Source organism: Maylandia zebra, linkage group LG1, assembly GCF_041146795.1.
Source record: "Maylandia zebra isolate NMK-2024a linkage group LG1, Mzebra_GT3a, whole genome shotgun sequence".
NCBI lineage: Eukaryota > Metazoa > Chordata > Actinopteri > Cichliformes > Cichlidae > Maylandia > Maylandia zebra.
In genome coordinates, this window is record NC_135167.1 from 4,941,651 (window position 1) to 4,953,458 (window position 11,808).

The window sequence follows — 11,808 nt, forward strand, 5'->3', positions numbered from 1 at the left end:
TTGTCCCATTGTTTCAATCATCGCAGGCAGCCTTGTGGGGTTTTGAACAGCTGTTTCCGCCTTCTTCAATTTCCAATAAGCCAGGGCCAAGCCAGCTCCGATCAGCAAAAACCCCGTTATCATGGTTCCGAAAAGGTAGATGTCTTCAATGTCCTCGATCGACAGTCCTGCCAGGCACACAACCCTCTAGTTTTTCCACCCGTCTATCATGTATCCGGCAGGGAACGTCCCTCTAGGACAATCGGGCTCCCCCCGAGCCCAGGCTTGATCAAATCCATAATTCCTCTTTTAGGTTTTGGAGAACAGACTGTGAGAGTCGCATGTTGAGGATTCCTGTTGTAAACATCCTAACCAATTTCCTATCGTACAAGGGCGATGAATTAGGTGCCCAGTTTCACTTTCCTGGAGCTGACAATATTTTCTATATGGGGTATCCTACAACTTTTTTCAGTCTGGGACAAGGGAACTGAGGTTGATATCAGTTTGTGTCTCCAAATCATCATCACAAGCCTCTTTGTAGTGTCCCAGGCTGAACAGTTATAACACTACTCCAGGCAGAGCACAGATTCCTCCATCTAGTTTTTGTGGTTAGCGTGTGGGTTCAAGGCCAAGCCTCGGAAGGGGTGATTTGGGAGTATGGGGTATTCAGTCCACTGTTACAGACAGTCTGGTTCTTATAGAGCTGCAGACAAACACTATATACTGGAATACAGATACCTTCAAAAATCTGGATTTATTTTCATGTATTGCCATCTTTAGAAAAATGACAAGATGCGAGTTCAGGTTTCACTTCCTTGATAACTTATAATTCTCAACATTTCTTGACAATTATGGTTTAACGTATTCCTATCTGTGTATATGTAAAGCAGTAACATTAGAGTAATTCCTTTTCTTCAAAAAAAACTAATATTCATTATTCAGTTACATTTTTTGTTTCTGTGTAAGTGTCAATTAATTTTTTTAAATGGTCAAGACTAGCTTCAAACCAGTTAAAGCTCTGAAGCTTGTTTTGGTTAAAGCAAACTAAAAGACCATGATGTGGTCTGGCATCATGGTCTTGGCTGGTTAGTCATGTTCTAAAGCTTTTTCACAGTGTGTCAGTCTATGTTTACAATGAAATTTTCAGTGGAAATTTAAACCAGCAGCTTCAAATTGCTCAGTCATGACATCTTTGAAAAAAACCCAAAACATTAGCCATGAATCACTTCCTCCTCTGACCTCTGAACCACAGCTCTGCTAAGAATGTGTGAAATTCTCAGCTCACTTGGTTAAGCACACTTCAACCTGGTAGGGCAGCACATTGAATGGTCCTCTTACAGCATAGAGCTATTTGTGGACGAGTGAGACACGATGTGGATTACACTTTTTCTCGTCAAAATCATCTGTTTTTCTATGTCCCAAGCTGTTGGTGAGTAATCTTACGATGTAATTGCTGATATGTTTACAGTTGTTTGCTTATGAGATGAGTAACACTAACTGTAAACAGCCCCTTAAAACACTTCTCTACTACCAGGTGGCAACAACAGTTTCACAACGCAGAAGCCACTAAGTAAGTACTGACCAAACAGCCGAACATCTTGCCTTTCATTTGTCTCTGAATTCAGACTTCAAAACTGTATCAACTTCAAATCTTGTATGACTGTTATTTTCTGATTCCTTCACTTTCTGTTTGCTTCACTTTGACAGAGTGTGAAGATGTCCTGCTTCACTGTACACAAAGTAGTCTTTTTTGGACACGGTAATTTAAATGATGGACATCTAAACACTCCTGTTTTGGATAAGTTGCATTGTTGTACTACATGAATGAATTAATGTGGACACTATTTGCTGTGGATAAATGCTGGATTTGACTTAACGTGACTGTCAAAAAGAGAAACACAGATATACATAATAAATTTTGTTTATGGAATCAGACATTAAACCTATTGAAATTAGATGAACAACATGTTCATATCTAGATTGTCATCATTTATGTGTTTTGAAATATCTGCCTCAGCTAAAGGCTACGTCCACACTAATACGTTTTCGTTTGAAAATGCATCGTTTTCTCTCTGTTTTGGCCTCCCGTCCACACTGAGACGGCGTTTTTGCTGATGGAAAACGCAGCGTTTTCAAAAAGTTCTTGAAAATGCATATATTTGAAAACGGTGCTTTCACGTCACAGTGTGGACAGCAAAAACGCAGACTTTCTAAACGATGACACATGTTAGTCATATGATGCAGTCATGTGACCAATTAAACTAAGATAGCGGAGGGCATTATAGAGCAGTTGTTTTCTATTGCTCTCAATTTTGACAGCCTTATTAAAGATTAATATCAGTTTGTACATGCTCCAGAGACCTTATTTAATTCTCACTCGCTTTTGCATCTTTGTACTTTTGTGTTACTCGCAGCAACAACTCCACCTCATTGTTAGTCCATTTAAAAAACTCTGTGCTTTTCCTAAACATTTTGCCGCGACATTTCAAAGAGCCTGAAACTAAATAAACGGCAGACAGAAGTGAGGCAGGTCGAATCTTCTTGTTTCACGCATGCTCAGTACTGGAATGTAAGCGTTTTTGGCCGTTACAATGTGGACGCGCAACTCTGTGAAAACGACTGAAAACGCTAGTGTGGACGCGGAGCATTTTCAGACAAAAATGGCGTTTTCAAATCTATCCGGGCTAGTGTGGACGTAGCCAAAGCGTACTCCTGAGAGTGTTAGTGCCTTTCAGAGTCATAAATGATGCTATCCAACTGCCTGTTAGGGTACCTGGGTGGTCGACCCACTGTTTGTCCAGCAACAAAGCAAAGTTTGAGTTTACTTCCGCCTCTTTGAGTCTGCATATTGGGTCCCCAAATCTGCCTGCCACACACAGCCACCATGACACTGACTTTTACTAAAAGCTGACAGTGTCATTTGGTGTCAGTGCGCGGCTTAAATCACCAGACTGTCATGCAGGAAAATGGGGTTTGTGTGCTTTTAGAGAACTTCATGGGGTTTTTTTTTTTTCTTGAACTTTTGGAATTCGGAACATATTCCATTAAACAATGTGTTCGATCAACTTAGTAGATCCATGTTTATGTTTATCATATATACACTACTAGTCTGTTTACTTTTTACATTGTACATACATATTGAAGATATCAAATACCCAATTTCCTTGCGGGCCAACCTTCGGGATCAATAAAGTTTATTGAATTGAATTGAATTGAAATATATAAAGCAAGATATATGGAATTATGCAGCAAAGAACAAAATGACAAAATGACTCTAAATATGTCTTATATTTTAAATTCCTCAAAGTAGCCACCCTTTGCTTTCTTGACAGCGCTGCAAACCCTTGGCCTTCTGTAAATGATCTTAATGATGTAGTCACCTGAAATGGTTTTCACTTCACAGGTGTGCTTTGTCAGGGTTCATTTGTGGAATTTCTTGCCTTCTTAGTTGGGATGGGACCATCAGTTGTGTTATGCAGAAGTCAGGTTGGTACACAGCTGACACCCTGTTTCACAACATATGTTAGAATTCGTATGATGGCAAGAAACAAACAGCTAAGAGAAACAGCAGTCCATCATTGTTTTAAGAACTGAAGGTCAGTCAGTCTGGGAAATTGCTTAAACTGAATGTGTCCAAGTGCAGTCGTGAAAACCATGGAGTGCTGCCATGAAATTGAGGACTGCCACAGGTAACGAAGACCAAGAGTTACCTCTGCTGCTGAGGATAAATTCATCCAGTCACCAACTTCAGAAATTAACAGCACCTCTGATTAGAGCCCAGATAAATGCCACACAGAGTTCCAGTAGCAGACACATCTCTACATCAACTGTTCAGAGGAAACCACGACTAAGGAAGAGCAACAAGCAGAAGAGATTTGTTTGGGCCAAGAAACGCAAGGAATGGACAGTAGACCAGTGTAAATCTGTGCTTTGGTCTGATGAGTCCAAATTTGAGATCTTTGGTTCCACCCGTTGTGACTTTGTGCAATGCAGAAAAGATGAACAGATGGTATTTGCACGCATGGTTCTCACCATGAAGCATAAAAGAAGAGATGTAATGGTGTGGGGGTGCTTTGCTGGTGACACAGTTGGAGATTTATTCAAAACTGAAGGAACACTGAATCAGCATAGCTACCACAGCATCCTGCAGTTGGACCATCATTTATTTTTCAACTTGACAATGACCTCAAACACACCTCCAGGCTGACCAAGAATGAAAGTGATGGAGTGCTGCGCCAGATGACCTGGCCTCCACAGTCACCTGATCTAAACCCAGTCGAGATGTTTTAGGATGAGATGGACCTCTGGGAACTCTTTCAAGTCTGTTGGAAAACCATTTCAGGTGACGACCTCATGAAGCTCAGTGAGAGAATGCCAAGAGTGTGCAAAGCAGCAATCAAAGCGTGGCTATTTTTAAGAATGTAAAATATAAAACATGTATTGACTTTTTTCACACTTTTTTGTTTTCTACATAATGCCATGTGTGCTCATTTATAGTTTTGATGCCTTCAGTGAGAATCTGCAACATAAATAGTCGTGAAAATTAAAACAAACCAGTAAATGTGAAGGTGTGTCCCAACTTTGACTGGTAGTGTTTATCAATATTTGCAGGTAATATATTATCTGATTATTGTAATGGAAACGTCACCTTCAGTATATATTCATAGATTTAGTTGTGCCATTTGTTTCAGATCAGTGAATACTTATATAGTGAGTATATCTTTGCAGGTGTTATGAGGAAAGAACTGCAGCCTGTGAACTCAAAAGGCGTATATTCGGCTTCAGTCGTCAAACCGTGGACTCATCACTAGAGGTGAGCACATTTTTGGGGGGTGAGTTTGTTGTTTTTATAATATCTTTTCTTGAAAGATCTATAAATACCTGAGACAAGGAACAAGGTGCAAGCAAAGGTAACTTTTATAAATTATAACCTGTGTTATATATATTTGTATTGATATACTGTGGAGGATGTATGCATTCAGATCTTTTTTCATGCTCTTGTTTGTGCTTTTCAGGGTGATATGAACCCTACATCTCACCACAGAATTCACATCCCATCCTCAGCTTTCAAAGGAGCTGCCACCACAGTGATGGCTTCTGTTATCAACAGCACTTATTTTAAGGTAAGTAGAACCTTAAGAGAGAACCTTAGTCCCATCATAAGAATACATAATTTAAGTATTGTCTTTCATAGAAACATTTTGCATCAACTTTTTTTCCAAAAATTTTGTTTATTTACTTTATATCCTCTGTCCCTTGAAGTGGAGATCAGGTCTTGTTTGATTGCAGAATGATATGATGGCTGAGCGAGGCAGAAAGGATTTTACTCAGAGCTGTAGAAGTTTATTTATAGCTGTCAGAAGGTGATGTGGAAGAAAGCCAGACGTTAGAGACACAAAGGTGAAAGTTCAGATGGAGGATGGCAGCTTTTGAAAAGCCTGAGCAGGGGCAAAATGACAACATCCAAAAGTCCATTATGGCTTTGCAAGATAGGGCGCTAAAGTTGTAGGATTTGGATTCTCAACAGGACACTGCCCTGCAAAACGAATCATCTTTCCATGGCATCCTTGTTGCATTCTCTTTAAGAGTCCTCACTTTTCAGAGGGCTTTATTATTTTCTCACGCATCAGTAGGAATGGAAACTTATAAGAATTTAGCAATGCTGATTCCATTATCAATAATTTTTACCCACTCGATTGCTTATTGATGCTCATTAGGTTCTCGTGGGCTTTGCTTTGAGAGTCACCACCAGCTCCAAGCAGCATGTCAAAGATATGCAAATGAATTGCATGCTGTGAGCTATTTCCCCTCTTTGTTGTTATCAGAATTGGGGTCTTTTAAAAAGCAATGTATTACACATTGAACAGGATACTTTTCTTCAAAGTAACGCAGTACGCTACTTAGTTACATCTAGGGCAACATAATTCATTATACTACTCCTTACATTAGGAGTAGTATATATACATACTCCTTTCTCTGTAAAATGGCCCAAAATTCACTCTTTCATAATTACCATTTCATAATATAAACCTACAGCCTACAGTCCCACACACAACAAAAATCCCATTTTCAACACTAACATTACTGTCATGTGTCTGCCTCATTGCAGCTGAGTCCTCCTCAGAAAAGTAGATTCCAATTCCACCGCAGAGAAGGCACTGTGCTCAGAGGATTAGTCCTCGCGGTGAAGGCAGTTAACATGACAGAAAATGGTGAAATCATCAGAAATCTCTTACAACCCATCATGTTATTCTTCAAACACAACAAAAAGGTAAAAATACAAACATAGTTGGGCTAACATCATATTTAGAAAATGGAATAACCTGTTTCCCTCTTATTTTGATTTAGTCTTCACAGATTACAGATGGAACTTGTGTATTTTGGCAGGAATCAGACAATGGAACAGGTGCTGTTATCGATGTCATTGTTTGGTATTTTTATTTCTAAGTAAAAAGGTGACGCACACTTACTTGCTCTGATTTTTTTTCCTGTGTAGGTTACTGGAGTGTTAAAGGCTGCAAAACCAATAAAACTGAAGATGAATTTATTTGCAGCTGCGACCATCTCAGCTTCTTTGCTGTTCTTGTGGTAATATAATTTAACAGAAAATGATCAAACTTTGGTCATAAAAATATATTTTTGTCTTATTATTGTTTAGCAGCTGTAACTCGGCACAGCATATCAATTAGGAGACAAAATGCCATGTGTATAGCATTTGAGGGGTGACATATTTTGTATAATTAAATATACCAGAATAAATGAGAGGAATAGATTTTTTAATGCCAGCGTGAGCTAACTAGTGCATTACATATAGATTGTATAAAAGCAGGATGTAACCTGATATGTCACTCGTTAGTTTTGGAATCAGCATTTAGAAGCCTCAGTGTTAGCCGCCTTGAGGAAGAGAGGACAGCGGATGTTAGGAATCTTCATCAATAATCTGTATTGGTACATTGTACAGATACAGATATCTGCTTTTGATGACTTACGAAACAACAATAAAATACTGGAATACTTGTATTCTCTCACTAAAACTGAAGTACAAATTGTTTGACTGGGTTGTGTCACACCACATAGTATTTGTTAAATAATATCACTAATCTAAAGGTTAGCTGACAGTATTTAGCCAGAGCTGTTTATGCTAGCAAACATGTTACTCAAAGCTGGCGCATGCCTGACTTTGAGCCTCTCGTTATAACTACAATTATAACTCTATTACAATTGTAATAAATAGGATGAAATTATCTATAGAACCTCAAAACTATTTTTGTACTAAGCTGTAAACTTGATTGTTAATATCATTATGGCAATTTTAACCTTAGTAATTAACTTGCTTTTGGGGGAACTGCAGTGTTTAGCATGTCTACACCAGCTTCTTGGTCACACTGGTACTTCCCTTATTTTTACATACGTACATATTGTCTTACGTTTCAGAACCCTGAGATATCAGTCACAAACTTGGAAGCGGAGAAGCTAAGCTACATCACTTACATTGGATCAGCACTTTCAGTCGTCTTCACATTCATCAGCCTGATTGTCTTCATTTGGTTACAGTGAGTGTCCTCATGTCCCGTGATGTGTCATATTTAAATATTGTAGAATATCTCTTTAGTTTAGCAGACGAGACATTTTTTTCATCCTTTCATCAAGGACCTAAAGTAATGTGTTCATACTAAGTGAATTACTGCCATCTCATTTCATAGAAAAATTACATTTTGTTTTGTTTTTTACTATGTTGTGAAAGATTAGACATTAGTTATTAAGCATCAGAAAACTAACTTGTCCCACACACTTAACATGACATTCATTGTGAAAGATTTCACATCAAGCATTTCATTCTAAGTGGCAAAAACCCAGGTCACACAAATAGCCAGGAAGCCCACCACAGTGTTTGGTGGCTAAGTAGATGGCTTGCCTGTTTCTGAGAACACTACTATGTTATGTTGCTAGGTTACAGCGCCTCTCACCACATGTTGCTTCATAGGACCTCAGTTGTTGCTCCAATTTTTGAAACTTTTTAAAAATAATGTTTGAACTTCCCTGCATGAATGCTTTTTTGCAAAACCTATTTAGTTTGTAAACCTAAAGAAATGCCTGGGTTTTTGCCATTTGCAGAGAGTAGGTTTTAGTTCCTTATAAATAAATTATTGTTCTCTCTTCTATAGTTTGACTTGTTGTCTGTGACACTGCACCCTGCTGATAGTAAACCACTTCAGCCCCCAGTCTAGTTTCAACACACCTATATGTCAGTATTGCGCAGCAGCTATAGCTATAGCTGATACTTTCGCTTTAGTTCATTGTAAATTTACATTGAACTTTGGCCACATCTCAATTTACCTTAAAGTATTTTATGGGGTTGGAAAGCTTTGAAACACTGTGAATCCTGACACCTATGTCAGTTGTTGTGAAAATGTTTATATTTAATGGCTCTTGCATGTGACGGTGCCAAAATGACATGGTTACCAAATCTGCTCCAAACTTCACGTTTGATAAGAGTCCAAGTGTGGAGACGTCTCTATGTCTTTAGGTCACAGATGAACGAACTACTGCATAGGCATAGAAACAAGAAATTGGGTACTTAAGTTGTAAACATCATTCAATGTTCATGAGATGTACAGGAAATTTTCATTGTGGGTTCTACACAGGACAAGCAACTCCTTCATGAAACTACCATGAAGAAATGTGTAAGCTATTCATGTGACAACAGGAAATAGCTTGACAGTAGCAACAGTTGGCCTCAGCTGTAGCACACTTTGACAAAGTGTGAAGACCCTATCATCACTGCTGCCAGCTTCAGTTTTTTGTCTTTTATTGTTTAATCCACAGGACCACGTGCCTCACTTACACATAGACAAGACATTTTATCTTGTATATTTAGTCTTATAGCCATTATAAACAAACAACAAGCTTATAATCTCTATTGGTGTAAAGTATGGAAAAGTATGAACAGATATTGAAACTGATTTTAAAATTAAACATCTAAAAATGCCAGATTATGTCTACTGTCTGCAAAACTGGTGATAAATAAATAATCCTGTTTCTCTTGTAGTCGGCGGTGTCCTGAGAAGGCCACAGGTCTGCACATGCAACTTACAGGGGCAATGTTCTCCTCCACCTCAGCTTCCTGCTGTGCAGTTTCTGGGAATGGCTGAGGAAAAATGAGGACAGCTCAATTTGCCTGGTTCTTGGTCTCTTTCTGCATTGGTCTCTGCTGGCCACCTTGACCTGGAGTGCTCTGGAGGGGTTTCAAATCTACCTTTTGCTCATTCGGGTCTTTAACATCTATATCAGGAGATACCTGCTCAAACTCTGCCTGGTTGGATGGGGTTAGTGAAGTTTTGTTGGGACATTGTTTCTGTCAAATATGGAAAAAAGAAAAGAAAAACACTAATGAAGCAATAGTTCCAAGACAAGACTGAGGGCAATTAATATAGGCAAGGTAATTAATGATTTGAAAACAGGAGAGTAACAAGACAGCTGAATCTAATCTAACTTCTATCGTTATCCTTCTATCAAAAATGAGAAACTACCTAAACGGAAATACTGAGCACAAGTTGGGGTGAAACTCATAACAGTTGAGACCTGACAATAAAGAACACTAAGAAACCAAAAAACTGACAAATAACCTTAAAAACAAGTAGAATTATACAAAGAAAAATTCAGAAACAAGAGTATCCTGAGCTCTCTTTGGCTGTTGTTTGAATTGGTCACCTTTAAATTAAGAAAAAGTTATAGTGGGACATTTTCACACATTATCTACTAAAGCTGCTGAATGTTATTGACTCTCTCAGTTCAGCTTCTAGTCAACTGAACAAACTGACAAAGTCTGGCAGTTTAGAGATAAGAGGAATATGTAGATGGGGCTCAATCTAAAAATTTCTCAAGGTTGGTGATTTGTGTAGACTCGTATTATTGTTTTTTGTTTGTTTGTATTTTTTTCATGTAGAGCAATTTCTTTTTGAATAAATTAAATTAAGAGAAGCCACATTCCAGTGTTTGCGTTTTACACGTACACACACAGACACTGGCAAGGTTCTTACACTGAAGCCCAGAACTTGGTGATAATCTAACATTCTCCGTATATCTTTTATTTTATGTTTGAGAAACTGCAATGGATATTGCAAATTTAAAAAAAAAATGTTACATTTGATCTTATCTTGGTCTTTGTATCTAATGATTCAATTAAAGGTAATTGATCATTCTCTTGTCCAGGTTTTCCCACATTGGTCGCAACAATTTGTGGGATTTCAGGTGTTTATGGAAAGTACACTCTACAACTAAGGGAAACCAAAAATGGCAATTCAACAGCACAAATGTAAGAAACTCAGTGGTTTTGATTTTAAATATGTAATTAGCATGGTATTTTGATTATGCACAGATACATGCTGTTATGTTAAAGGAGCTCACTGTATTTTTTTATTTTATCTTTTTAATGGGCAGGTGCTGGATTAGCAGCGACTTCCAATCAAAGTGTCCTCTAGTCAGCTACATCACTACTGTGGCCTTTCCTTTGTTGGTGGTCGTGTTCAATGCCTGCATGCTGGGGCTGGTTGTGTGTAAGATGCGGAAATTAAGAAGTGATGATAAGAAGATGAGCTTTGTAAGCAGCAGTGACTGGAAGGAGATAAACAAAGAGAAAAGAAAGAGGTTATGGAGGGACTGTGTCACAGTGCTGGGCCTCAGCTGTGTGCTGGGGTTACCTTGGGGGTTAGCCAGCACTACGTACGTTTCACTCACTGGGATCTACATATTCACCATTTTGAACTCCCTTCAAGGTTATTATGTGAATGATTCTTATATCAAATATGCACTGGACTTTGATCACTTGCAAGAAGAATTAACACTCGTTTTTCTTCTCTTCTCAGGTGTATTTATATTTCTTTGGTCTGTGGGTTTGGCCCGGAAGTCTTGATCGGGCTATGTTTCATTAGTCAGAGACTCTTCAAAAAATGTTGAACACCAGTTTCAGCAGCCAATAGCCAATAACAGCCAAGATGTATTATCTATGATGTATATTAGGTGTTGACTGTTGAATGAGTTTTTGGGTTTTTGTTGCTGTTTTGTTTCTTCTTTTATATGCAAATGTATATTTTCAAAAAATGCAGCTATGATTCTTATGGTTGTATTATTTTTAGTAGAGAAGGCAAAGATTCTCAACAATTTACTGATTCATAAAAGACAATTCATGTATTATGACTTAGGTAAGTTACTGTAGATGGAAACTTTTGTGCTTTCATAAAAACATTTGGTTTCACTGCAGGTCAGTCTCTCAGTGAACTATACACTTTCAGATATTTTTGTCTGGCTTTCTCATGTATGAGTCAAGTAGGAAAACTATGATTAAAATATTTTAATGCACAGCATCATTTCTACACACTTAAATGGTCTAAATGATAATTTCTGGAAACTATCATAAGGTTTAAAGTTTCATGTTAGTTTCTTGAGCTAAAATTGCACCTAACCTTTTGCTTTAGTGGTTTAGGTACAAAGATTGCTGTCAGTCCTTCTGTTTTAATCAACAGTACATCCTGAAACACAAGCCAGCCTATCACAGAGCCTACATACCCTCTCAGCAGCTGACTCAATGTGTATTAGTCACCTATAATTGAGGAGACTATGCAGACACGCCATGACTTTTTGCTACTGTACAGATGATTGTGAAGCATGAATGTTGCAACATAGCTCAGTGGTTAGTACTGTTACTGATGGAGTGTTTAACATGAAAAAATACTTTAATTGCTTTGGACTGAACTAACTTTTCAGTGAAATGGGGCTGCAGACATCATCTGATGTTATCTGACAGGAATTGAAACTGAGTATTGAACTATG

At 38.1% G+C, this 11,808-nt stretch overlaps 1 protein-coding gene across 1 annotated transcript; it reads left to right on the forward strand.

Moving 5' to 3' along the window:
- Positions 1-1,212: 1,212 nt before the first annotated feature.
- LOC143419907 (adhesion G-protein coupled receptor G1-like) lies at positions 1,213-11,030 on the forward strand. The gene is made up of 13 exons (XM_076887744.1): positions 1,213-1,408; positions 1,514-1,549; positions 1,687-1,738; positions 4,708-4,792; positions 4,995-5,102; positions 6,089-6,250; positions 6,328-6,385; positions 6,476-6,567; positions 7,414-7,532; positions 9,029-9,305; positions 10,192-10,294; positions 10,420-10,754; positions 10,845-11,030. The coding sequence occupies exons 1-10, from the start codon at positions 1,351-1,353 to the stop codon at positions 9,129-9,131; spliced, it is 873 nt and encodes a 290-aa protein (XP_076743859.1). The 5' UTR covers positions 1,213-1,350; the 3' UTR covers positions 9,132-9,305; positions 10,192-10,294; positions 10,420-10,754; positions 10,845-11,030.
- The last annotated feature ends 778 nt before the right edge of the window (positions 11,031-11,808 follow it).

Coding starts and splice junctions, on each gene's coding strand:
- LOC143419907 (XM_076887744.1), top strand. CDS start 1,351: ATGTGGATTACACTTTTTCTCGTCAAAATCATCTGTTTTTCTATGTCC. Junction 1,409..1,513: donor TTCTATGTCCCAAGCTGTTG/GTGAGTAATCTT, acceptor CTCTACTACCAG/GTGGCAACAACAGTTTCACA. Junction 6,568..7,413: donor GCTTCTTTGCTGTTCTTGTG/GTAATATAATTT, acceptor CTTACGTTTCAG/AACCCTGAGATATCAGTCAC.